The 27,847-nt window shown below is 46.5% G+C and overlaps 1 protein-coding gene across 2 annotated transcripts in view; it reads left to right on the plus strand.

The window, feature by feature from the left end:
• LOC129711219 (tropomyosin alpha-4 chain) overlaps positions 1–27,847 on the plus strand; it is a 50,232-nt gene that overhangs the window by 11,541 nt on the left and 10,844 nt on the right. Inside the window, exons 1-7 of one of the 2 annotated variants that reach the window (XM_055658707.1) lie at positions 1,718–1,931; positions 18,607–18,740; positions 19,501–19,618; positions 20,755–20,825; positions 23,149–23,224; positions 25,530–25,592; positions 26,331–26,400. In XM_055658707.1, the coding sequence (XP_055514682.1) occupies positions 1,800–1,931; positions 18,607–18,740; positions 19,501–19,618; positions 20,755–20,825; positions 23,149–23,224; positions 25,530–25,592; positions 26,331–26,400 (664 nt within the window). In that variant the 5' untranslated portion in view covers positions 1,718–1,799. Of the gene's footprint in view, positions 1–1,717; positions 1,932–18,606; positions 18,741–19,500; positions 19,619–20,754; positions 20,826–23,148; positions 23,225–25,529; positions 25,593–26,330; positions 26,401–27,847 lie in introns of those variants that run through there. The other variant, XM_055658706.1, reaches the window with a different exon arrangement.

Genomic DNA, 27,847 nt, shown 5'->3' on the forward strand with positions numbered 1-27,847 from the left:
GCTGAAGAGAAGGAGCTTTATAGAAATGGATGAGCATGTGAATCAGCAGCGCATCGTTAAGTGGCAATTGTAAATTAAGTGTAAATTTTACAAGCCAGGTTGTAGTGGACCAGGAGCCAATATTGTTCAACAAATGCTGGTGTGGTGCCTGATCTGAAGTGGTATTGGATAGGATATGGGCAGTGGATGTTTGATTTGATTGATTGATTTAATTTATTGTCATTGTCTTCAATGAAGAGACACCAAAATTATTTTTCCCTTACAGCCATACAAAAGTCAGCCATGATGTATACAGTTCATAGGTTGGATATCCAGAAAATACAACTTTGGATAGTTCAACTTGAAGGTTGCAAAAAAACTTTGATGTAGGTTTCAGAGCAGTTGTGCGTTTATGGTGGCGTTTATGAAATGAGGCAGGAAGCTCTGACCTTCCCAAGGTTTGACAATATCTCATCTGCACCTCACTCAGCTAGGTGTCCGCTGCCAGAGTGAACAGATGTTTCTCAAGGCCTTCATATGTAAGACTTCTTGAGGAACATAGAACACAGTAGAGGAATATGCCCTTCAGCTTTGAATATTCATGCCAAACACAATGCCAAGTTGTATGGTTCAGTAGAAAAACAGTTGCAATGAGGGTTCAAGACATCCAGCACACAAGTTCCAGGTACTGTCGGTAATTTAATGGCTCCCATGGTAGATCACTGCATTGTAAGTGCCGTGTTCAGGCTCTAACTCATGATAATACTGCAGCAGTAACTCAATCTACCTGCAGTTATAGGGGAGCAGGTGGGATAAGTTAGAAAGCTGCATAAGTAGGGTCAGGTCAGGCACAGTAACTGGTTTAATTGCCTTGGGAAGGAAATACAATGAACCAAGTGAAGAACAGTCAAGCATGCCACTGCTGAAATCCTCTCCTCACATTGTCTGACCGACTCACTGGTCTTAGGCCACTTTTATCAGTGCTTGGCTGTTAATGTTAGACATCCTTCACAGGTTTCTACCTATAACTTGCCAGGCCCCAGTTTTCTTCCAGCTTTCTCCCCATCATCAGTCTGAAGAGTTCTGGCTGGAAGATTCACCTATCTATGTTCTCGAGAGATACGGCCTGGCCCGCATCACTATATCAGTATTTTGTATCTTTTTCTGTAAACCAGCAAAATGTACTTCCCTACATTTCTGATGAAAGATTATTACTTTGTGTCTTCCACAGATGATGCCTGACCTGTTCCAGTGTGCTTAAAATGATGTGTTCCCAGCACTTTCCGTTTTATTTCAGATTTCCAGCATTTTTATTTATTTTTTTGGTTCATAATCACGACGGGGATATGTTTCGTTTTAAATGACTGTTTTTGGCAATGTATTCCCTTCCAGACAGTGATCCATAGGCACCAGAAGCTGCATGTGAACGGGAGAATGGAGAGGAATTTTCTTTCCATTCCGGAACTGAGGAAAGAGAGGCTGAAAAACGCGGGGTAATGAGTTTTTCCACGGTAGAGATTTCCTCTCGGTCTGAGCTTGGGCCAGATGTGCAGGCTGGGCGGATCCCGCCTCACCTTTAGCCGGTGGGAGGACTCTGTCCCCCCTTTTTTACACCACTCATTCCCAAATAAGGCGAAAAGTTCCATATTCCAGGATGGGACCCCCCCTGCTGACGTCAGCGGGCAGGAGGGGGGGGGAGGGGTCCCGGGGCCACCCTTGCCCGCTGATTGGTGCACGTATCCCGGGACAGCGCGGCATCCCGCCCACCTTCGCCCCGCTGCCTCTCCCCGCACAGTCGCCGGGCCGCTCAAACTTGTATCATGGCCGGAGCTACCTCGCTCGACTCGGTGCGGAGGAAGATCCAGAGCCTGCAGCAGCAGGCGGACGAGGCGGAGGGCCGGGCCGAGGGGCTGCAGCGGGAGTTGGACACGGAGCGCCAGCTGCGGGAGCAAGTTAGTGAGAGCGGAGACGGCGGGCGGGCGGGGGGACCCGGGGAGGGCGCGGCGCCGGCGCCAGCGATACTTCGAAGCTCACGGAGCAGGGCGGTGGCCGGCACAGGCTGCCCGGGGTCCTGGTGCTGATACAGAGGGAGGGGATGGACAGGAAGCGAGGCTCCTCTCCCTAGGGTGGGAGAGGAATGGGGGCAGGGAGCGAGGCTTTTTTTTCCTTGTCCGGAGGCAAAATGTGAGTAGAGACTGCTCTCCCTGGGATGGAGACGGGGCAAAGGATCTCTCCCCCCGGAGAGATGGAGTGGGGGTTGGGAGTGAGGTTCACCTCTCCCTTCCCTGGAGGGACGGGATGGGAACATGTTTCTATAGGGGTGGAGGAAGAGAGTCTGCCCCCCACCCCCCACCAGAGGGGTGGTATCCCTGGGACGAGTGGTATGGGGGCAAGGATACAAAGCCCCCCCCCCCCCCCCCCCCCCCCCCGAAAGGCGAGATGAGGACAGCAAGCGAGTGTGTTGATGAACTGCTGAAACTAAAAGGCTGAAACGAAGTTAGATTGGAAGTATGAATCGGCCAGTTTTGTCCTATACCGTCCAGTCAGACTAAGGTTTCAACACTTATCCACTCTGTCAGGGTCTAAAGTTGCAGAGGGAATGGATGGATAGCAAACTTTCAAACAAAGTTGAGATGGGGTGGGTAAGGTACCAGACTGTCCCAGGTTAGTGGGAGTAATCGCCTCGAAACCACTTGCATTGCGAGCTTTCATGTGAATTAGAAGTACAATGTCAAATTTTATGGCCTGCACAACCTGGGGATTATAACAAAAGAACAATTTGCAAACAGCAAGAAAGAGGTCTGTTATCAAAGGATCAATTTTCAGACGAGTGAATGTGAAGCGATTCACCTTGCTGTGAATACCACAACAATCTGCTGCTTAGAGCAGAGTGTGACTATGGTGATGTGGTATATCCAAATAGGCCATTAAAGGAGCGAAGATATACTATTTGTAAACAAAAGGACTCAACGTGTTGTCGTATCTCAGCAGGTTAGGCAGTATCCCAGGCAATCGGTCTGAAGAAGGATCTCTACCTAAAACATCACCTATCCACGTTCTCCAGGGATGCTGCCTGACCCGCTGAGTTACTCCAGCACTTTGTGTTTTGTGTATCAGCCAGCATCTGTAGTTCTTTGTTTCTACAATTCCTATTTGTAGTATGTTACATTAAGCTTTGAATGGGTCTAGTGTGATGTGCAGGGCGGAGCTGCATCTCCATTGTAGTGGCAAAGCTGAATAATGGGTGCAAGAACACAAGGTATCCATTGCTGCAATTCCTTCATGCAGATCTTCTTCTTTCGTGTCCATCATCTTATGTTTCAAAGGTTCGGCCAGGTTCTTGCACAATGGGCAGCCTTCTCGTTTGCCACGGCTAGATCTTCCAGGCAGCATTGTTCACCAAGAAGTGGGCATCTTAGTAGGTGTGGCATGGATTATACAGATGTTCCACATCCAGATGTGCCAAGGCTGTAGGGTGGGCTGTCTGATCGGGGACATTTTGAAAGGAGTGGAAAATTCCACTTGTGGAGCTGAAAGGCGGCCGTTTTAAGTATGAGTCACCAATGTAAGGCGATCAGGAGAATGGTTCACAGTGGTTACAATGTTTAACTCGCCACTTTAAGAGATTGATACAAATATCCTGAATTAATTTGCACACAGTTTGATCAATGTCATTGAGATAGGAGTTGGTGAAACCGTGTGAGGAGAATGGTCCACAAGCAATAGGGTAGACCAGCTGGCAAGAATTAATTGCTGGGTACAGACCAGTGAGAAACTTCCATGGAAAAATTTGACCTGAGTTTGCTGGGGTTTTCAACACTTTGACTGGAACCCCAGCAATTTTGTGATCTGAATGTTCAATGTCCTGAATATGCTGTTTGAACACTGTTGGTCATTGCACTTGGAAATAATAACCTCCATTTTTAATAACCGTGTGTCATGGAGGAAGTTGCCAGGTGGCAAAGCAGGTGTGTGGTTTTTCTGTCTGCATTCCTTCCTGGTGGTTTGGAGCCAGCCCTGTTCCGGCTCACTCAAATGACCCTGCGCCCAAGGTGCTGGCACAGAACCGAGGCCGCAAGGTTCTTGAAGTGTGTTGGGAAGTCATTTTGGGAGAATTGCCCGTCTCAACAAGTGGAAGTTGGGGACTGGCAACCAAGGGCTCGGGTGCTGGGGCAGTTGGTTAAGGGGAAGATGATGTGACTGGTCTGATGTCCTTTGCAACTGTTTAGTAGCACTGCAGACTAGAGTGGATTGAGCCAAGTTGGGGGTATTGACTTTGAGCTGGGGCAGATGGTGGGTAACTAATGTAGACTGACCTTGGAGAAGAGCAAATGGGGTTGGATGAGGGATGCTTAATAGTTGAAAATTGATGACAATTTAAGTATTTTTGTGAAAGAATATTTCTACTTCAGAGAGCACAACATCTGACCATCCATCCCCAGTCTTTAGTTCTGGCCATTTTTGTTTCAAGTACCATGAATAAATGCAGTAAGGAGGGCAACTCTCAATCTGGTGGAACTTTAAACTTTGATGGATTGGCGCCTCAGTTGGGTGTGGAATGAATATTCTACATCAATTTTCAAAGCCGAGCAAGGCAGCGCAGCCCAGCATTTCTCATTAATCATGGGATCTTGCTGTGCATATGTGACTGGAAGTAAAACTCAGAATCTTTGGTTCTATGAACTTCCTAAGATGGCGAAAAGCAAGTATCCGCATTTCTTTTCACTGCTCTGGACTGTGCTGGGGTCTGAATGGCCCAAGTGAGGCTGTGCACTGTGATTGCAGCGCATTAGGAGGGGATGTGTTGAACTCTGCCCCTATGGTATGTAAACTGAATTCAGGCCAAAGCAGATGGAATGATGTAATTGATGGCTATCTCCCCTTGTATCTGCCCTGTTTGATAGAGCTTTCTCCATTCAGGATTTCCACTGTATTCCAGTGTGGGATCCACTGCACAGAACCCCCAATGTGTGACAATGCCGTGCTTCATAGAAGACTATTCGGTTGTATTGTTTTTTTTTATATCAATGTCAAACTTTTATTCACGATTGTGATTAGCACATACGTTTATTATTTTATCTCACTTCCTGAGCTTGAGATTCCATGTAAATTCAGTATTTCAATAAAATTTGCACAGAAATAGTTTTCAGGCAAGATCAATGCAATTTTCTGATGACTGCCCACTGCCAACCCTCAACTGATGAGTCAGCGTCCTCCATGTTAAAGAAACAGTAGCATGGATGTTGGGTGGGGCCTTTATTGCCCATTAGCAAAGGTGTTTGGGTGCACCAGAACTGACAAAGTCATGCGCAAAGTGTTGGAAGGAACTGCAGATGCTGGTTTACACTGACGATGGACACAAAATACTGGAGTAATTCAGCGGGACAGGCAACATCTCTGGAGAGTAGGAATGGGTGATGTTTCGGGTTGAGACCCGTCTTCAGAATGAAACGTCACCCATTCTTTCTCTCCAAAGATGTTGTCTGTCCTGCTGAATTACTCCAGCATTTTGTGTCTTATCTGATCGAATCTAGCCTGGGTCTGAGGCAGATAGCATATGAATCAATGTGCAGGATGAAAAAACTTGCCCTCATCCTCACCAGTTGAGCTGTGGCTGCTGCATTGGTAGACATGACCACCACCCAGTCCTTGTGGGAACAAAGTCCCATCTCCAAACTGTGAGAACCCTCCATGTGTTAAATGGGGCCAGCTCAAAACAGGCACTGGGAACCGTCAGGTACAGTGTAAAAGTACACCATCGTAACCTGTACCTCACTCTGCTATTACTAATGAAGCCCAGGGGATCAATCCTGGCTCAATGAACGTAGAGGAGCATGCTAAGAACAATAACCAGTTGGCTTAAAATGATGGAGTAACTGAGGGCTGCAGCTTGTTGTAGACAATGCGCAATATCAAACCAGTGGGTCTGTTGGAAACTCTGCAGTCCTGCCACATCTGGTCAGTGGACAATCAAACAGCTTGTGTAGGGAGGGGGGTTCCAGTGACCCCCCCCACTCCCCATCCTCAACAGTAGTGGGACCAAGAATGTGAGTGCCAAAAATGGCAAGTGGGTGGTCCAGCTCAACTGCTCCTGACATCCCCATCATGTCAAAAGCTAATCTCCAACTAATTCAGTTCACTCCTTGTGAAACTGTGAAGTTACTGGACACTGGACTTTCTTGCTTAGGTGTCTCTAGTTTACATTTTTGTTGAGTTTAGAGATACATTGTGGAAACAGGCCCTTTGGCCCATCGACTGGCAATCGCCTGTATGCTAGTTCTACACTCTAGGAGCAATTGTACAGAATCCAATTCACCTACAAAGCAGCACATCTCTAGAGCACTCAATGTATGGATGCCCTGGAAGTGTTTAAGCACCCTTTTGTTTACCTGGCCCTCTGAATTCCAGTCTGGAACCTATTCCAGCTGTTGTTTGGCTATGTTGTGCCCAACTACCAGTTCCTTGCTTCTGGGACCAGAGGACCATTCCTTGCTTCTGGGACCAGAGGACCATTATTTGACAGCTTCTGGAATGCGGCCGAACCAGTCGAAGCAATTGCCAAGAGCTCCCTGCGGTCCAACTAGTAGTAGTAGTGGCAGCTTTTCCCATTGTGGTTCACATGGAGGTTGACTGCTCTCCCAAGCTTCCACGCCCATTTGGAGCTTTTTCTGCCTTAAACAATAACACTTCCTGCCCAGCCCAGCGCCTGAGGTCGAAGTGTGTGGGGATGGGAGTATCCTGCGATAACATTGACACATCGTAGCCTGTGTGTTGAGCGAGAGCTTGAACATGTCGAAATCCTGCTAGCACCACTCGCACACCCCAGAATGAAATGAGAAAAATGGCTCCCCTTGCTGAACCGCTGCATTGTTTGATAAATCTATTGCATCAGAAGGCAGCGGGAATGAGTAATTCGCCAGCTGTTGAGGTTATCCAGCATGTTCTGGATGAGGAAGAGGTTTGAGCAGGCATCCTGTTGCTTATCTATATTTAGTGTTTTAACTTCACTTAGCTTGGAGACTGTTGGGGGAAGGGTTGCTGCAAAGTAACCAGTGTCTGCAGTGTGACCAAACACTATTAGTGCCCCTTGTGCACAGTGTGTTTAGCGATACAGTGCAGAAATGAGCCCTTCAGCCCACTGAGTCCACACCGATCAGCGATCGCCCCGTACATTAGCACTATCCCACACACAATGGAAATATTTTCTTTTACAATTACCATTACTGAAACAAATGAACCTACAGACCTGTACATCTTTGGAGTGTGGGAGGAAACCCGAGCACCCGAGAAAACCCACGCAGTCACAAGGAGAACATAAAACTCCGTACATAGAGCACCCATAGTCAGGATCCAGCCCGGGTCTCTGGTGCTGTGAGGAAGTAACTCTACCACTGCACCATTGTGCCGCCCAACAGTGTGACCAGATGCTGTCATTCACGGAAGACCTCCAGAATCCCCGTGGACACTAGGTGCTCCCTTTCCAGGGATACGCGGGCACCGACATGGGCCAGAAAGAGAGACAGGCAGTCGACTCGGGCAGAACCATTGACTTCCTGTACCCATGAATGGCTGTCTTCTCTCCTGAGATGCTGCCAGTCCTGCTGAGTTACTCTAGCATTTTGTGTCTACCTAATGGCAATCTTGACCGAGCTGTTGAGCAAATCGTATGGTCTTTTGCACCCGCGAGAATTTGAATGAAGGTGCACCCTGCAGTGAGAACCCTCAGTACCACCAGCCAGTAATTGGAGTAATTGGCTCGCTAGTCTCACTGGGAACTGCTGGCACTGATGGAAATTTCCTTCCTCTGCCCCTGCCTTCGGGTACTCAAACAGTGGTTGTCAGCCTGTCTTGTGTGCAGTGACCAGGCATTCTCCGAGTGTGCATTGAACAGACACTGACGGCTCTTCGTGTGTGTAGTGACCACACACCTGGCAGAGTTGTGAAACAGTGGCTTTGGGGTTGCGACAAACATGAGCTCACCGTGAAGCTGCTGGCCAGGCCTGTCTCCCCTGAGGACTGGTGCTGTTGCTCATCTAATGCAAACGCCAACCCCATTGGTTCTGCATGAGCTGATGCTAAGTGCCCACATCCACAGGCAGAAGCAGACATCAGGCCTGCTGTGCCAACCAGGTTAGTTACTTGTCGACAGGGACCAAAGTGGTCGTTCAGCGTATAATGTGAAAAAAAGGAACTGCAAATGTTGCTTTATACCAAGGATAGACACAAAGCATTGGAGTAACTCAGTGGGTTAGGCTGCATCTCTGGAGAAAATGTATAGGTGACGTTTTGGGTTGGGGCCCTTCTTCGGACTAATTCTGAAATGAGGTCCTGTCCGAAATGTTACCGATCCATTTTCTTCAGAAATGCTGCCTGACCCGCTGAGTTACTCCAGCACTTTGTGCCTTGTCTTGGATCATTGGGTACTTGGCAGTGATCAAAGTGGTCATTTAGGGTGCCTGCCGATGGTGACTGAAGTGGTCTTTCAGGTACTTGTTGTCAGCAACCCTTCCAGCAGCTGCTGCCTTCGCAGGTGATGGTTTGATTCTCAGTCCTGACCTAGGGGGCATCAAGTCACGGGGGATTGATATGATTGTGTGATCTGTCTGTGGCTTGTGATCTTGACACCTTTCAGCGTGTGCTGGTGACGAGTTGCCTACCAGCTCGACATGCCTGTTTCTTTGTCAAGCCGGGTGCTCCTCAGTCAGTTCTCATGGTCGGTTGTTCTGTCAGAGCAGAGCTTGCAGCCAGCTGTTTTTTGGCAGTAAGTTGCAATCATTGGCAAGGTCAGATATGCGCCAGGGACTGTGTGGGCTTTGTCTCCTGGGAGTGAGGCAGCCATTACCTGTTGCAGACCAGGGTCATAGTGAGTTGCCTATGAGTAAGACATTGCCCTTGGGGCATTGTCGGTGTCCAGGTGTTTCCATGTTTCCTTACACAAGCATGCCAGCTCATGGAGCAATCCCATTCCCCACTAATTTTACTTGTAACCTGTCCTCTCACATGTTGCCAATAACTTCTACTAATCATCATCTGTAAGGGTAATTTGCAGTTGCCAGTTAACCTGCTAGCCTTTCATGTGTGTGGAAACTGGAGGAAACTCATGCAGAATCCATTCAAACTCTGGAGGACAAGAATTAAGTGGGGTTGTAGGATATGAGGCAGTGGCATTACGTTCCCTACGCTACCACTGCGCTACCAGTAACTGCACCTGACTAGGGACGTGCTCAGTACCATTAAACCATTAACTTCACCGGCTGAGCTAGTGGGAGTCGGAAATTCGACGGCCCAGTGTCCTGTCTGTTGCAGCCACTGTGCTGTGCACTCCCATGACTTCTTCTTGTGTATGGTGTGCTCAGCCTAAAGTTGTAAGACAACTTGGTGTGTTTGATCTTCTCTTTGTGCATGCCAGGTTGATTGCATCCCTTGAAACAGGGTGGACCATGTGAAGGTTACAATCTCCCACCTCTCCCATCACTGTTGCAGCAGGGACAGTGGCTGTGGTTTCAGAAGGGCAGTGGGTTAGTCCTTGGCTTGTGGTGTCTGTGGGAGAGCAAATGCCTTGAAGCAAATATTAACAGAGGCACTGTTTTCATTGAATTCTCCAATTTTAGGTAACTACTAATACCCCCTTTTCCTGTATCCCACCGGGACTTGGACATTTTTTCCCCTCCCCCATCGCCCCATTCATTCCTCCAGCTTCACGATTTGCAACTTCAAACCTTTTGGCTCAGACATTCTGACTTTTCATCTGTAGCTTTTGTCCAACCATTTGCCTATCACCCGACCCTCCCCTCACCTGTACCACCTGCAGGCCTTGTCCTACTCGTCTCTCACAGCTTTCATCTTTCCCCACCCTCCACCACCAGACTGAAGGGTCCTGACCCAAAACGTCACCTGTGTATGTTCTTCAGAAATGCTTCCTGTCCCGTTGAGTTACTCCAGCACTTTGTCTTTTGTAAACCAGTGTCTGCAGTTCCTCGTTACCACTGTTTTAAACATGCTCTTCCATCATGAGACATCTGCAGGGGAAGTTACTGAGCCATTTGGGTGGAGTATCACACTCTGGTCAGTCTTTGCTTCAACTCCATTCATTTATCTTGGCTCTTTGTTCCTCCACACATGAAAGGTCAGTCTCCTGCTTTGTAGACATTGGCCAAGGTTTCCAATCCCTTGTTCCACGTGTGGTAGAGGACTTCCTGAAATGTTCATGAACGGGTATTTCAATCGATTGTCCTTGCTTTATTTCCCAATGCTAAGGCGTAGAAGCAGGAAATACTAAGCTTTCCTGGCAGGAACAAACGGGTTTGATAGAGAGACATGAGACTGACGTTGCTGGAATCATGACCAAAATACAGCATGTATGGTGGCATCTGTGAAGTGAATGGAGAGTCATGTTTCAGGTTGGGACCCTTTAAGACTGGAGTAGAGCAGAGATAGCTGATAGCACGAGGTATGGATCAAGGTCGGGCAAGTGGTATGAATATTGATTTCTCCAACTTCAAGTAATCCCTGCATTCCCTCTCTCTCCAAGAAGGAATCCCTTTGCAGGAATAAAATGTAGGATGGGGAATGATGGTGGTTAGATGGGAACATGGAGGGTGTGAAATAGGAGACTTAGAGGGGATAGAGATGGGTGATGAGCAGAGGGAGGGAGGGAAAAGAAACTGGGTGCAAGGTGTTTGTTGGAACTATTATGTCTACTGCTAGCATGAGAAAGTGAGACGTGTAGCAAGAGGAGAGTCGGGCATCTACCAACTGAAGAAATTTTAAGATGTCCACCAGCCATAACTTATTTGCCGTCATCTATTCCACACTGACACCATCATTGTGTATTCAGGTAAATGTGTTCTGATAATGTCAACCAAGTTGATGTTGCTGTGCCCAGAACGGGCAAATCGAGAGCACTGCCCAGCCCTGAAGTAACATGAACTTTGGAAGCACTTCTGCACTGAGGGAGTAACCAGTTCATGGATGTGGTGGTTGGGAAATGGGTTAGTTACCATGTGCACTGACTGGTCTGAGGTTTTTTTAATGCAGGTTCTTCCCTAATCCTGTATTTGCACACTGTAGACGGCTTGATTGTAATCATGTATAGTCTTTCCACTGACTGGATAGCAACGCAACAAAAAAAGCTCTTTGCTGTACCTTGGTATACATGACCGTCAACTAAACAGCTTTACACCTTTTGAAGCATTTGACAATGCTTTGTGCCCAGCCCTGAGTGGTGTGCTGTAGATGTGGTCAGTGATATTTCTCCTGTCATAGGGGAAGATGAGGCTCTAAAATGAGAGGGATCATGCATGACTTTGTTCCCCATGTCTTTGACATGTTAAAGATAGTAGCTGTCTTTGACTTTCTACGAAAATACATTTCTTTTTCAGAAGAATCCTTTGAATTTTCAGTTACTGTAGAAATATTGAGGCCACTCTTAGAATAGGTCCGTCTCTCCCATTGCTCCTCTTTGGCTGAGGTTGCCAAATGGTTGTTCTTGCTCCAGTGCCTATCCAGTTCCCTTTGGAAACCCTGACAGTTATGTTTCCACCATTCTGGCAGGAAGTAAGTTCCAGATCAAATCCATCTGTTTTTCTTCAAAAGTTTCTCTTCCCCCCCCCCCCCCCCCCCATGTTCATGTCTCTCTCTACACCTTTAAGCCTCCCCAAACCAGTCACGATCCTGCACACCACTATTCATTCAAATTCAGATGATCTGTTTACAGAAGAAATTATTTGGGTAGATCATTTGAATGACATCGGGCAAATCCTCGAAGCTGATAATGAACTGGAAATGTGGCCGAGAGGAAGTATCCTTTTGGACAGAGTCTTTGAGCCAGAATGTGTTGCATTGAGGGGCGTTTTCCCCGACAGATCTTTGCTGCTGTTTATGCCTCGCGGGTCACCTCCCATCCTGTCTCGTCCGTTTTGTAGCGTGCCTCCTTCACTAGGTTTCCCCGAAGTGGGCAGACCATTTATATAGCTATTTTTCATTCACTCTGCAATCCAAGCAAATAGTTGTACACATAAGATAACCGTGAAAAGTCCCCACCCAGGTTACTTACACTGACTCAGGATTCAATCATTTGTTGCCAAAGCGCCAGGGAAGTTAATCATTCAACTCAGTCCAGTTCTGGTGAAAGGTTAATCAGTGGTTTATTACCTTCCAAGCCAGTAATGTTTGATCTTGATAGGAGAGACTGATGTAATGGTGATACTGCTCAGCATTTCCTGCTGAGTTGAGTCGGTGTTGAGTCAGCACATGCATGACTTCATTACTCTGATTCCCTCTGCCAAGACCTCTTTCGTGACTTGCTTGTGCTTTAAGCCCTGGCAGCCATTATTTTCATCGTCGGGCCCACTGGAGTAGGAGGCAGTTTTCCTGAAACCTCCCCCCTTGACAAAAACCAAGTCCATCAACAGTAAATTTCCATCATATACATGGAGTCTGAAAGTGTGGAAGCGGACCCTTTGGCCCAACTTGCCGGCACTGGTCAATATGTCCCATCTACACTGGTCCCAGCTGCCTGCATTTGGCTCATATCTATCTAAACCTGTCCTATCCACATACCTGCCTCAACTACCTTCTCCGGTAGCTCATTCCATATACCTGCCACCCTTTGTGTGGAAAAAGTTACCCCTTTGGTTCCTATTTAATCTTTTCCTCCCTCACCTAAAGCCTATGTCCTCTGGTTCTCAATTCTCCTATTCTAGGCAAGAGACACTGTGCATCCACCCTACCTATTCCTCTCGTGATTTCATACATCTCTATAAGATCATCCTTCATCCTTGTGCTCCAAGGTATAGAGTCCTAGCCTGCTCAATCTCTCCCTATATATAGGCCAACATCATATCCCAAATGGCTACCTGTTTGGGGATCCCAAGTTTGGGAAGCATGAAATGTTGTTTTAACAAAACTCCCAAGTTGTCAGGCTGTGGTCGACAGAGTGTTAACTCCTTAGCCCACTGCTTGTGGGAAATGTTCTCAATGTGAAGACTCTTTTAATGTAAAACAGAGACCTAGCGTGACATTGTGCAGCTCTGCCGTTTCCATGGCCGCCTGAAGCTCTGCTCTTTTTACTTTGTCCCCACTTCATTAAAAAAAACCCAGGATGATGTATTCAGACCTGGATGGGGCTTGGCTAAGCATGAAGGCCTTCGCTGGGAAAACAGCCCCATTCATCAGTGTGCTGCTATTTATAGATTTGATGGGGAGGAACTGCGGGGGAATGATGTTGGATTTTGATGTAGTGGAAATACTTGGTAGATCTCAGAGGATCTACAACTTAGCAAGCCTGCGAACGTGTAAGAGCATTGGCATCTGTGGTATGTGGGCTTTTTGCCTTCCCTTTCTGCCTCTGTCATGTGGGTGCAAGATTAATGCAAGGCTTCTATCAGGTTTTCAGAGCCCCGAGCCACAGTTTCCCTCCTTTGAGCTGAGTATTACCAAATAAGGAATAAGTGAAGCTCTGTCAGAGGAAGGAAGGGGCAGGCTATTGAAGCAGAGCTGATCCCTAATCATTTGGAAATTGCTGTTCTTGCGCTGAGATCACTGACTAATCCCATTATGCTAATAATATCCTCTACTGAGGCACAACAACTAATTGGCAGAGACCATTTTGAAGCAAAGGACAGTTTGTGTGGACAGGAGCCTGTCATTTCCTGACTGGTTTTCAACCGTGTAGCTGAGAGGAGTTCCCACAAGAGCTGGCTTCCTGCCTTTGTGGAGTTGCTGCTGGCATTCTGCTGGAACAGCTCTTTGCTGTGTGTGTGAGCTGTGAGGGGGTGTGGGGGGGGGGGGGGGGGGGGGGGGGAGGGAGAATGGGCTGGGTCGGTGCCAGCTCACACCCAGTGCTGGGTTGGCCACAACTCGAAACAGATCCCCATTGATCTGTGAGCTTCTGGTTTATCATCCGGGTTTGAGCTGTGTTTCCCCGAGTGTGGCCTCCTGTTTGCTGATCCTCATTTTGCATTTAACAGGGAACAGGTTTTGTGAACTTCATGCGGACCTGCCATGTGCAGACTTCCCCTGCTCTTTGTGAAGGAGTCCTTTCTGTCGTTCACCTCTGAATCTGTGGCTCTATCTTACTCCACAGGCTTGAGGCCAATATCTTCATCCTGGTGGATATAACTTTTACAAAATCATCCCTGTGGAAAGAGCAGACACAAGAAACTGCAGGTGCTGGTTTACAAAAAAAGGCAGTGCTGGAGTACCTCAGTGGGTCAGGTAGCATCTCTGGAGGATGTGGATTGGTAACGTTTCGGGTCTGAAGACCCGAAGACAATCCCAAAGAAGGGTCCTGACCCGAAATATTGCCCATCCAGGTGGTTCAGAGACCACAAAGAGTTCTGCTTTTGTACAATAATCATCTCTTAATAATTAATTCACACATCCTGTTTTCACTCCAGCTTCCCGTTTCCTCAACAGACTCAATATACATTTTCCACATTTCATTCTCTTTTCACCATGCTAACTCTCGTGGTGCTGCAGTAATTGATTATAGCTGCATTTACATTGTTTAGGAGGGAATTCTCTTCGATCTGGCATTTGCTTTTGCTGCTTAATTAATCTCTTCACCAGGGGAAGAGGTGTATAGCACAGAATGGGCAGAGCTCCAGGGGTCTCAGTTGACAATGCGGCCCTAAGTGAGCTGATGGGGCTGGATTGCTTTGAGCAGTTGCTCAGTTCAATGTGCAGCACCAGGCATAGCCTGTCAGTCATACCACTGTGCATCCAAGTTTAGTTTGGTGATACTGTGCGGAAACGGGCCTTTTGGCCCACCAAGTCTGCACTGACCAGCAATCCCTGCACGCTAACACTATCCTACAGACTGGGGACAATTTACAATTTTACTGAAACCAATTAACTTACAAACATGCACTTCTTTGGAATATGGGAGAAAACGTGTTTCCAGAGAAAACCCATGCGGTCAAGGGAAGAATGTACAAACTCCATACAGACAGCACCCGTAGTTAGGATCGTACCCGGGTCCCTGGTGCTGTAAGGCAGCAACTCTACCTCTGTGCCTCCATGCTGCCGAATCGAAATAAAATAAAATAAAAGACGTATTAGCACAAAAGTATGGGTTAGTATTGACTTCACTGCACACCACTTTTTCAGCATCCTCTTTATCCATTTTATTTTATTTTCCCCCTCATCTGTGCACCATAGTCAGTCTGGTTCTGAATTGAATTGCCAACGATATCTCTTGCACCTTTTAATCCACAGACATCAAATTTGCTTATATCGTTGTCATCTGAGAAGCTCCTGCTTTGGTTTCCACTACCAACACTCCAGGGATTGTGATTGAAGGATGGTCTATGTTGCCCTTGGCAACGGTTCCTTAGTGAACCAGGAAATGGATAATTAGCTCCTAAAATTTAATATTGTGCAGTTGTTTAACCTCTTCATATTGAGACATTCTGAGTGCGCCACTTAATATCATTCTTTCTCTTGTCAACATTCCTTTCAGTCCCTTGCCAGACTTGTTCCCTGGTGCCACATTTAAGATGGTAGTGAATGGGTTTTTATTAACTGGTAAGCTCGGGATGCTTGTGTACCTGTGCTGCATCAAAGTATTGTGTTGCAACGGTGGGCTGGATTTCAGTTTGCCTGAAGGATGTAGAGGGAATGAAGTGGCAGTGGGTGAGGTTTAAAGCGGACAACACCCGTAGTCAGGATCGAACCTGTGTCTCTCTACCGTTGCGCCGTGCCACCCAAACACTTCCCTACTCCACTCTAAAGAAAGGTCCTGACCCGAAATGTCATCTGGACGTTCTCTCGAACGATGCTGCCTGACCCGCTGTTACTACAGCAGTTTGGTTTTTGCCCCAACTTTTGATTTGGCCTCTAGAAATTACCCCTAGCTAGAGCTCGATTTGTTCTATGATCTTGCTAATCTGTGGTTCCACCTTTGTTTTGTTTGTTGTTCAAGATCCCTTGATTTCTCTACTCTACCTTGCTCCTAATGTTTACTACTTCAGATCGCTGTCAAGTGCATTGTCAAATCTGGAGGTTTATTAATATCTTGAGGTTTGTTGGTGCCCACCTTGAGACTGACCACAAATTAAGAAATTCTATTCTTGATTCCAAGTCTAAAATATGAATGTATATCGCGAAGCTACGACTCTGTCCAGATCCATGTGGAACATCACCACCCACCTTCCTCTATTGAATAGCTGTTCCATGTACCCACTGTGATCTCTGGCCTGAAGATGGCTAGGAACGCATTCTGCTACGTACCTTTTCTGCATTCTCTAGACCTCATTTTAAAGTCTCTTCTGCACATGTGTGAATGAGGCATCGCTCTACACTGTGAACTTCTGTGGGAGACCCTGAAAGCAGTGGGATGACCATTGACCCATATGTTAGAAAATTGCCTGATAGGCTCCCATTTGTCGCTTGAGATATGTAAAAGCAAGATTGGGAGGTGGTGTGTGACTTAACAGTTCCATGTCCAATATTCAGCAGTCTTGACATTCTAATAACAACATTATCTGATCAATATCTTATTGGTTATTTCATTTCCAGTTCAAAGACTCCTTGGTTCTGGAATAAGAACCAAATGTGGTAAGCACTCAGCAGATCGGGCAGCATTTTTTGGAGAGGGAAGTGGGGTTAATGTTTCATGTCATAGGCCTTTTGTCACTGTCACACATAGTGGAAAGGGCTTGGATGTGGTGGACAAAAGTGCCGGAGAAACTCAGCGGGTGCAGCAGCATCTATGGAGGAAAGGAAATAGGCAACGTTTCGGGTCGAAACCCTTCTTCAGCCTGAAGTGCTGGAATTGTTAACTGTATCTAAGAAAGTTTATTTAATGTTTAAAGGGTCTTACGAGAGAGGGTGCAACGCTGGACCTCCTCTTGAGGAACAAGATGGGCGTTCATATCATTGACCATAATTCATAGTTTTAAAGTAGTTATGGAGAATGATAGGGCTGGGTCATAAGTTTAATTCCTAAATTGGCACAAGGCAAATCTTGCTGAGTCAATTGGACGAAACAGTTGGCAGGCAAAGGGACGTATGGCATCTGGGAGGATTTCAAAAGTGAAATAGCAAGAGTTCAAAGATAACATGTTCTTATTGGGGTGTAGGACAAGACTGGTGGGTTTAGAGAACCCTGGTTGCCAAGAGATGTTGAGGCCCCAATCAGCAGAGAGGTGGCTTTTAAACGGTCAAGATCACACAAATCCCACAACAAGCATAAGAGGTGTAGGAGGGAAATGCGGAGAGCAAAAATAAGGCATTGGATGGATCTGCCAGGCAGAGAGAGAGAGAGAGAGAAAGGTGGTTAGAGAGAGACTGGGTCCTGTTAATCAGAAAAGCCATCTGTGTGGAGCCACAGACAATGAGTCAGATGTTTAAGAATATTTCTCATCGGATTTACTTTGGAAAAGATCCTGAAAACGAAGGAATTGAGGAATGAGTTGTGATGTCTGAACTATATATGACTTGCTAAAGGGGAGGTTATTGGTGGACTTAAAGCGCATCAAGGTGAATAAATCCCATGGGGCTGACCAAGTGCGTTTGGACCTTGAGAAGCTAAGGAAGAAATTGCAAAAGCCCATGCAAGGATGTTTAATTTATCTTTAGCCAAAGGTGAAGTCCTGGAAGACTTGAGGGTTATTTAAGAAGGGCAGCAAAGGCAAGATGGGGAACTAGTTCGGTCTGGGCACTAAATGTAGCAGTGGGCTAGTCGATGGATAGTTGTCTACACACATACAAGTTCCACTCAGTAACCTGACGCTAGCCATGAATTTGTTTCCACATGAATCAGGATTGTCATATCAGTAGTAAGTCCCGACGTGACAGGATACTATTACAACTGTGCTCTTGTAACATAGACAGTTGTAATGTGCCTCCTGTATCTGAAACTTGTGTGGGCAGAGTGCTGGCATTTCCTAGAAACCAAAAGGGCAGTTATCAGTTGTGTTGATGTCTGTGAATTGGTAAATATTAAGACAAGTTGTCTGCGGGGATATTTAAGGAAGTTTTCTCTGTCAATGGAGATTGGTCTTTTCACTATATTACTCTGAAAGCCTATAATGGTCAATGTGTTCCCACTCGTCCTGAGAAGTCTTGTCCCTGGATTCAGTTCCTGTCTTAATGTGAAATTCCAGCAGGAATCTCTGGACAGCTTTAACAGGTGGCGTACCCCTTGCCAACTCTCTCCTTCGTCTTAATTAATTCTCCCAAGAGTTTGCAACCTTTTCAGGCATCGGTGAAGCTAGTTTAATGTTGCACCCCAGCCAACGGAATGACCAATCAAATGGCAGGTCAAACTTGGCTTATCTGATTGTGTAGGAAGGAACTGCAGATGCTGAAGTTCCTGAAGACGCTGGAATCCGAAGAAAGGTCTTGACCCGAAATGTCGCCCATTCCTTCTATCCAGAGATGCACCCTGTCCTGCTGAGTTACCCCAACATTTTGTGTCTATCTTTGGCTTATCTGACTATTCGCCTATTTACCCAACCGTGCTAAAAAGGAAATCACTGTAGTTTGGTTATCCAGCATTTGGCCCAGGTGATGACCATCTACTGGTCTTACAGGTGTTCTGCAGCACAAGCAGCAAGGAGGTGACACTGTACGGTGGAAGGGGAACAAATCTAAAATCAGTCTCTTTGCTTCCCCCCTCAGGCTGAAGGTGATGTTGCTGCCCTCAACCGACGGATCCAGCTGGTGGAGGAGGAGCTGGACCGGGCCCAGGAGCGCCTGGCCACTGCCCTGCAGAAACTGGAGGAGGCCGAGAAAGCAGCGGACGAGAGTGAGAGGTGAGCACTGCCCCAGTTAGTGTGCAGGGGTTTGTGTCACCACAGGGTGAATCTCCCACAGTGCCATGGAAACGGGGATACCGCAGCAGGTCACTCGCCTCACTGGAGCTGGGGTTCTAGTTCCTTCTGTTCCGGCTGAGTTATTCAGCTCTTCCTGTAAGGGGGGGGGTGGGACAGTGGAAAGTCATGACCACAAGACTGGCAGTGGACTAGACCTCCTGTACTGTAGCACCTAGCAGGTCAGGCAGCATCTGGGAAAGAGTTAATGTTTCAGGTTGAAGAATCACCGAACCGGAGTGGAAACAAGTTGGCCGTGATCTTCAGAGCCTGCCTGAGAAAAGTGGATGGGATGAGGTCCATGGAGTGCACAGACAAGTGGGGCAATATGGCCTGATTTGGTGCTATGTCCAAATTACTATGTCCAAAATGTGCTAATTATCTCCATGTGAATTAGTTTAGGAGATCACCAATGCTCTTTGGATTGGACATTGTTCATCCCGGCTGCTGACATTTGGTGGTGTATTACCTTGGCGTGTAAACTGCAGGGTATTTGATGTTCTGATGCCATGCCCATAGTGCCCAATCCCAGTGCTGGCCAGGACCACCTTTGAAGTACATTAACAACACAATCACCAAATACCATTTGACTGGTTGAATTTGCGCTGATTTTCTGGTTGAAGCTCTCGGTTAGTAACCGTCACTACCCTGGTATTTGGCTCCTATTCCTAGCTATCGCCTTGACCGTGTATTTCCTCAACAGGGGCATGAAAGTGATTGAGAACCGTGCAATGAAGGATGAGGAAAGGATGGAACTTCAGGAGCTTCAGCTGAAGGAAGCAAAGCACATCGCTGAAGAAGCAGACCGCAAGTACGAGGAGGTGAGCACCCAGCGATGCCCAAACCAATGTACCGGCCGGGTCACCTGCCACCTTTACTCGTGTTACTGCTGCACTTGCCATATATTGGGCCTTTCATACAACTTGCTTAAATCAGCTTGAGGCGTCTCTGCTTCCTCGTAATATCTCACGATTCAGTTGTCAGCCAGTTTAGGAATATTGCATTCTGATTCCATTCTGTTTTAGTTTAGACATACAACATGGAAACTGGCCCTTCGACCCACTGAATCCAAACTGACCACCGTTGACACTAGTTCTATGTTTTCCCACTTACCTGACACACATGGGGCAATTTACAGTGGCCAATGAATGTACAAAGCCACATCTCTTTGGGATGTGGCAAAAAGCCGGAGCACCTGGAGAAAACACTGCCGCATGGAGAACGTGCAAACCCACACGGAGGTCAGAATCAAACCCAGGTCTCGGGTGGGGTCACTTCAGTTGGACTTCATCAGAAGTCTTCAGAAAATGGATTCTCTCCACATCTGTAGGTCCAGGACATAGCAGCTTGTTTGATGTGCACCCCTTCCACCACTGGCCACAGTATGTAATGTCCAAGCAATTCTGATAACACCTCTCAATCCCTTGACTTCCAGCATGAGGGTAGCAAGGGAAACTGGTGCATGGTGTGTCACTTCCTTTGTTCATTCTCCAGGAGTGGGCTTTGTTCAGAGGGTCAGCATTTATTACCGATCTGTAATTTCCCCTCAAAGAAATGGTGGTGAGCCTCTTACATGAGCTTCTGGTGAAGGTGCTCCAACAGTGCTAGGGGACATGGAGACCCAGGGATGAAGATGGGCATCTTGGTTAGCATGGATGAGTGGGTCCGAAGGGCCTGTTTACATGTTGGATAACATTATGAATGGCGATATTTCCAAATTGAGATGGAGGGGAACCTATATGAAAAGGTGATCCTGTACTTGTCCTTGGTGATAAAGGTGAGGGTTGCTGTCGAGTTGCCATGAGTGGGAGCGCTCAGGTGGGGAAGGATGGGACTGTGGGGGTGAGTAATTGATGGTAGAGTTTTGTACCTGCCTGACAGGAGAAGCTGCCTGTGGGGTTTCCTGTGGTCTTGTTACCCGAGGATGTTGGCGATACTGACTTCAGTCTCTCTGCAGGTGGCACGTAAACTGGTCATCTTGGAGGGAGAGCTGGAGCGTGCTGAGGAGCGTGCTGAAGTCGCGGAGATGTAAGTCAATGGGCCGGCGGGCTGTCAAAAGCAAGAGTGGTTGGGTTTCTTTATTTTGTCTGCGTCCTTACCTTTGCCACGACTGTCCAGCCAAGGAGTCTGAGTGTAGTGGGACTACTGGGCTGCCATGACTCCTCGGCTGATGATGATGGGAGGGAACTTTGGAATGGAAGATATGTGCATCATTTTCGTTTGGGGATGGATGTAGGCCTGGAGTCCAAACTGGCCCAGAACATCGGGGAATGAAAGACAATGTGCAGTGGGCACCAGGGGTGCAATGGGTAGGGCAGTAGTGGGCATGTGTGCTGCTGCTGACAAGGGTCCCCAGTGCTGTCAGAATAAAGGAAAACTCAGAGGATGCATGTTGTCCAGGAGGAAGGGGAGGGAAACAGCTGGAAGTCATGATCTATTGGTGAGCCAAGGACACAGAAACAGAAGGGTGGAGATCCTGCAACTAGGATTTCAGGAATTATGGAGGAGATAAAAAATGTGGGAACTATAACAATCCCTCCACTGCAGCCATTACCATTCTGTTGTACAACGTAAGGAATATCAGGGGAAAGTAAACAGCAAGCACAGGGGAAATTGAGATTGTTGTCGACCTGGGCATTTTGCAACAGGAGGGGCATATTCCTGTGGGAAAATGAACAGATAGAGGTGGAGGAATTCACACTATTTAGTCACTGGGGGATGGGTACCCTTCTGGGAGAGACAAATAGCCTCAGAGGCAGATGGGAGGGACGCAAGCCTCAAATGTTTGTTCTGGACCAATGATAAAAAGTGAACTTGGTAATCTGGATCAGTTTCTGGCAGTTCCGTGGTGAGCTGCAGGTATTTACTGGTTTACAATACAGAAGTTCCAAATTAGCTGATTCCACCAGCGAGACTGTCCTCGGGCTGGGCTACAGATCGGGCAGAACTCTGGGATCCTGCACCAGATCAGACCAGGAGGGGATCCAGGAGCTTGTTTGTTTCAACCAAGAGCTTGAAGGAGAAGAGATACAGCACTTTTAATTATTTTGTATTTGTGGAAAATCCTTTAATCGGCTAAATATCTTTAAAGAATGTTAATAATGTAACCACTTCTGTTTTTGAATGTTGTCCATGTCAGGGATATTCAGAGAGGTGAAATAAAAATGCTCATCAGCTTTGACTAGATTCATGATGAAATTATTTGCTATGGCTGTACTGTGTGTTAGTCACCTGTGACTTTACTGTCTGTTAGTCACCCGGGCTCATACTCTTCCCCTTTGTTCACCATCAGCCTATCTCCATTTTTGATTTGTTCCATATGTTCCCTCTGTGCTGTTGGCTGGTTCTATAGTTGGCTCGATTCCCTCTTTTTGTTCTTGTTTTTTTAACATGTCTCATCAGGTGACATTCTAGTGTCTCATTTCCTCCCTCTGACAATGCGCTGCCTCTGCCCTGAGGGGCTCCCATTTACCTGTATGCTCCCATTCCATCTGGTCCGGATCATCTCTCAGCTCCCTGTAATCGGGGTCAGCTCGGTTGGTTGTTGATGTGGTTGCACGTAGCGAGAGCTTCTCCATAGCGAGTACAAACCTGATAGTCTGATCTGTTTCTCAAATGCTTCCGGCTGGAACGTGTCCTCCTCACTGCAACGGAATTAGACCCATCACCGTGGCCTTCCTTCATGAGCTGGAAACACAAGGTCAATTATGTTTGCTTGTATTTGTTTAAGCAGTTCCTTGTTTTTGTGTTCTACACTGCTAAGTTGGTCGCAATTGAGGGCGTGGGTTTCATGATTAGGGCATGCTGCCTCCCTCTGCTACATAAAGAAAAAACTTGCTGGGTAAAAGCCTCTCTGACATGTTCAAAGAGGCCCCATGTTATGAGGCAGGTGACTTAAATAGACCCTATCCATGAAAATGCTTTGTCAGTTTGGTATTCCAGGACAGGAGGAGTGCATTGTTTAAGAAAAAAATATCAGAGACAAAACTTGGGAATCAGACGCCAGTCTATTTATTATTGTTTGTTTGTGTAATAAATCTGTGACTCATCGAATCGGTAGACAGGAAGGCGAATGCAATGCTAGCATTTATTTAGAGAGGGCTAGAATACAAAAACAGGGATGTAATGCGGAGGATTTATAAGGCACTGGTCAAACCACATTTGGAGTATTATGAGCAGTTTTGGGCCCCATATCTGTTCCTATACTGACTTGTTGGATGTGTGCAAGGGAGTGTGTTCTCAGCATCTCCTGAGGATGTTGCTGACTGGCACTGCTCAATGCAGGTTTACTGCTGATCTCTGCCACACTGTTGTTAAATTTTCTTGCGCTGTTCCAATCTCTTTCATACAGGAAGTGTGGTGATCTGGAAGAAGAGCTGAAAAATGTCACTAACAATCTCAAATCACTGGAGGCTCAGTCAGACAAGGTGAGAGTACACTGCTCGCTCAATCTCTGCGGAAAGTAGGTTTTCGATCTAACAAGTCTACTCCGCCATTCAATCATGGCTGATCTATCTTTCCCTCTCAATCCCTTTGCGATTCGCCTCTCCCCATAACCCCTAATACCGTACTAATCAAGAATCTATTAATCTGCCTTAAAAATACCCATTGACGGCCTCCACAGCCCTCTGAAGCAATGGTTTGGCCTTTGATGTGTCTATGGTCACTGCACCAACCTGTTCACAGCTTCTCCACCAACCAATCTTTCTCTTCATGAGGAGTGTTGGAATGTTGAGGAATCTGGAGATGAGTACTTTTCTATTGTTGGTCAAATTTATTTTTTTAAACTGCAGATGCTGGAGACATTCGTCAGATTAGGTTCCATTTCATGTTGAATACCCTTCATCAGAACTGGGAAAGGGAAATAACCCCTTTGACCTAAAGCGTCCATGCTACCAAGGTGCCTTTCTGAGCTAGGCCCATTTCCTTGTTTGGCCCATATCCCTTTAAATCTATACTATCTGTGCAACTGTGGTTTATTTAAATTTTGCAATCGTATCCGCCTCTACGATTCCATCTGGCAGTTTGTTCCGTACACCCACCACCCTCTGGATGGAAAAGTGATGCCTTGGGTCCACTTAAAACATTTTCCCTTCTCGCCTTAAACCTGTGCCCTCTAGTTTCAAGCTACCCACTCTGGAGGGAAAAGACTGGCCATTCATGTTGCAGAGAAGATGGAGGAATAATGCTTCTGATATATCAGTAGGATTTGGCCTGGGTTGCTGTGGGAATAAGTTAGATTGAAAGATAAGCCCTTCAGCTCAAGTGTCCATGCCGACAATCGATCACCCATTTATACTAGTTGTGTTAACCCACATTCACGTCCACTCCCCACACACTAGGCACTATTTACAGAGGCCAATTAACCTGCAAACCCGCATATCTTTGAGATGTGGGTGGAAACTGGAGCATCCGGGGGGTAACTCATACAGTCGCAGAGTGAATGTGTGCACACTCTCCACACTGTACCCCAGGTTGGGATTGAACCCGGATCTCTGGTGACGTGAGGCTGCAGCTCTACCAGCTGTGCCACTGCAGCCAAAGTTACAGGGGTCTTCCAGTCAAATGGAAGCATTTAGAGGGTGATAACACAGACAAGAAGCAGACTGTTTCTTATTACTGCATCTTTTTTTGGCGATGATGATTGGGCCTGGGGATAATGTGTCCAAAACACTGGGAAAGTCTCCTGTGAGCTCTAAGTAATCACAAGAGATATTTTATGTGCAACTCGGGCAACAGGTAGAGTGTTGGTTTAACGTAACGTCTGTAATTTTGCCCCCCAAAAAAACACCCACATTGACTGCAATACTGAAATCTTGGGAATCTGATTTTGATGGAAAACTGGGATGGGTGGGTCAGGAATAAACACACCAGTAAATTGAGTATTGCGTGCAATTCAGGCCGCCCCCGTTACAGGAAGGATGTGATGCTTTGGAAAGGGTTCAGAGGAGGTTTACCTGAATGATGCCTGGGTTTAGGGGTACTAGCTACAGGGAGCGGTAAGACAGACTTGGATTGTTTTCTCTGGATGCTGGAGGTTGAGGGGAGATCTGATGGAAGTGTATGTAAAATATTATGAGAGGCACAGATAGGGTAGACAGTCAAAACCTGTTTCCCGGGATGAAAATATCAAATACTAGCTATAAGGTGAGAGCAGCAAGGTTTAAGGGCAAGTTTTTTTTACACTGAGGGTGGTGAGTGCCTGGAACGTGCTGCCAGGGGTGGTGCTGGAGGCATTCGATAGTGTTATTTAAGAGACTTATGGATAGGTACATGGAAATGGAGGGATATGGATTATGTGCAGTTAGATAAGAGTTGATCTTGGCTTGGTGTTCGGCACAGACATTGTGGGCCAAGGGGCTGTTTCTGTGCTGTGTTCTAAATGGGCCGTGTGACTTTTACGTGGTCCTTGAGGCACATCCAATTACTTGTGCTCAAGCCTCAAAGGATAGCAGAAATCTAGATCTACCTCGTCACAAAAGAGTTGGAGATGGGAGGTTTGTGGATCTTTGGTGAGAATGTTTAAGGGAATGCAGTGAAGGTGGGTACATGGAGATAAAGTATCAACCATGATCTATGTGAGCTGTGGATTCTGTTTGAGAGGATCAGTAGCCCCCCTTTTCCTTTTTGCTCCTCACTGAAGAAAATTATGGCAACTTGGTGTCTGGTCATGATGGGAGTAGGTGGTCGCTGGGACTTTGGGCTTTTACTAATTTGTCCTTCTATTTGCAGTACTCGGAGAAGGAGGACAAGTACGAGGATGAGATCAAGGTTCTGTCTGACAAGCTCAAGGAGGTGGGTCTGCTGACATTTGCAAATTTGATTTGAACATAAGGAAGCATATGTTTTGCATTAATGGCACATTTGTGCCTTGCATTAATGTTGGGCCCTGAGCTGGATAAATTAACTTCCTCAGCTCCGCTGTGCTCCACTGAAATCGAATATAAGATAGTTTTATCATTTCCTGCTAGCTAGTCAGTAACTACTTTGGTTGGCCTGTCTGTTACAGTCAGTGTGGCCCCATTTGCTGAATGTTATTCTTATCTGTCAAAATGTTTATCCTTCACATTCTTACTGTTTCCATGCCTGGTATCCCTGGGTGGTTTGAATGAGGCTGTCGGGCAAGGCATTTTGATGTGCACAGTTCTTTACGCAACGTTTGAGTCCTGTGCATGCTTGTAGCACGGTTAGTCGGCTGACTTTGACTGCATTTGGCTGTGGATGTATTGCTAGAGTCAACCTACAGCAGTGAGATTGAGAATAGTAAAGGGTAATTATTAAATCTACAAAGACAGCAGCATATTTATGTTTGTCGGGCTCCAGCTGATTCATGTATCTGTCCAGTCGCCGCATTGATCCTGCTTAGTCTGTGTGGTGCTTCTACTCCCTCGCCATTGCCAAAGTGTGCTTCTGTTTCCAACAAAACCCGTTATTTATTATCGGTAACTCCTGGGTCCAGTATATTGATTCTCATTACTTTCCCGTGTAGTGTGCTGAACATTTTGATAACTTGTAATTGGTTGTGGTTCACAGGCAGAAACTCGTGCTGAATTTGCTGAAAGAACTGTTGCAAAACTGGAAAAGACCATTGATGACCTGGAAGGTATGTGATTCCTCAGTATCTGCAGGGACAGTTGTTTTTATCCCCCTTTCTCACCAGGGCTGCAGTGCTCTCTCGTAGGTTTCTCTCCCATCTGGGTCTGTATCCTTTCCCTTCTCTGGTATCTGCCTGCTGCTCCCTTTCTGTCTTTGACTGGACAGACTACTTTCTCTTGGGGTTAAGATATCAGAGAGCAGAGGTTACAATAAGTGGCTGCGCTCCCATTCACTGCTTCTCGAGCATTGAAAGCATTTTCTTGCAGTACGTAGTTATTTACTCGCATTAACCTTGGTGTTAAATTGAGGATCCTTGTGTCCAGTACACATCCATAACCTGGTGCTTGTGGAGTTGACTGAGACACTGATCAATGAACTTTGGAATCTGGTGATGGTAACAGGTCTTCTCATTGTAACATACTGCCTATCCAAGCCTTAGATATATTGCAGAATGACCTGTGAGACAGTCTTAAAGTATGGAAGCAGATAGACACAAAGTGCTGGAGTAACTCAGTGGGTCAGGCAGCATCTCTGGAGAAAAAGAATGGGTGATGTTTTGGGTCGGAACCCTTCACACTCGACTCGAAACATCACCCATCCCTTTTCTCTGGAGATGCTGCTTGACCCACTGAGTTATTCCAGCATTTTGTGATGATTTTTGGTGCACACCAGCATCTTCAGTTCCTTTCTACACAAGTATGGAAGCAGGCCCTTTGGCCTAGTTTGTTCATGCCAACTGATAATCCTACTTGTCTGTGCCTTGCCCATATCATACCAATACGTTCTTATCTGTGTACCTGTTCAAGTGTCTTTAAAATGTTGTAATTATCCCCCAACTCTACCACTTTGGCAGCTCATTCCATTTACATATTGTTCTCTGTGTAAAAACATTGCTGCTTGGGACTCTTTTAAATTTTGTCCTGCAATCCTTAAGTCCATGCTCTCTAATGTTAGACTCCCGTACCTGGAGTAAAGACTCTGGCTGTTAACCTAATCTATGTGCCTCGATTTTATAAAGCTTCAGGGCACCTGTCTGCTTCAGGGGAAAAAAAAAGATCAGCCCATCCAGTTTTTTGTAACTCAAACATTCCAGCTCTAACAACATCCTCGTAAATCATCTTTGCGTTCTTTAAAGTATAATGGCATCCTTTATATAGCACAGTGACCAGAACTGTAGACGATACTCAGTTTGCCTTGCTGACATCCTGTACAGCTGTAACATGACGTTCCAACTACTGTACTCAATATCCTGACTAATGAAGGCAATTGTGTCAAAAGCTGCCTTCACCAGCCTTTCTGCCTCTGTTGCCACTTTCAAGGAACCATATACCTGTACCTTTAGGTCTATCTGTTACTACAGCAACCCCCCCCCCACAGCCCCACCACTTACTGCCCTGGTTTGTCTCGCCAAAATGCGACCCCTCACATTCATCAGACTTAACCTCCATCTGTTA

Source organism: Leucoraja erinacea, chromosome 29 (assembly GCF_028641065.1).
Source record: "Leucoraja erinacea ecotype New England chromosome 29, Leri_hhj_1, whole genome shotgun sequence".
Classification (NCBI taxonomy): Eukaryota; Metazoa; Chordata; class Chondrichthyes; order Rajiformes; family Rajidae; genus Leucoraja; species Leucoraja erinaceus.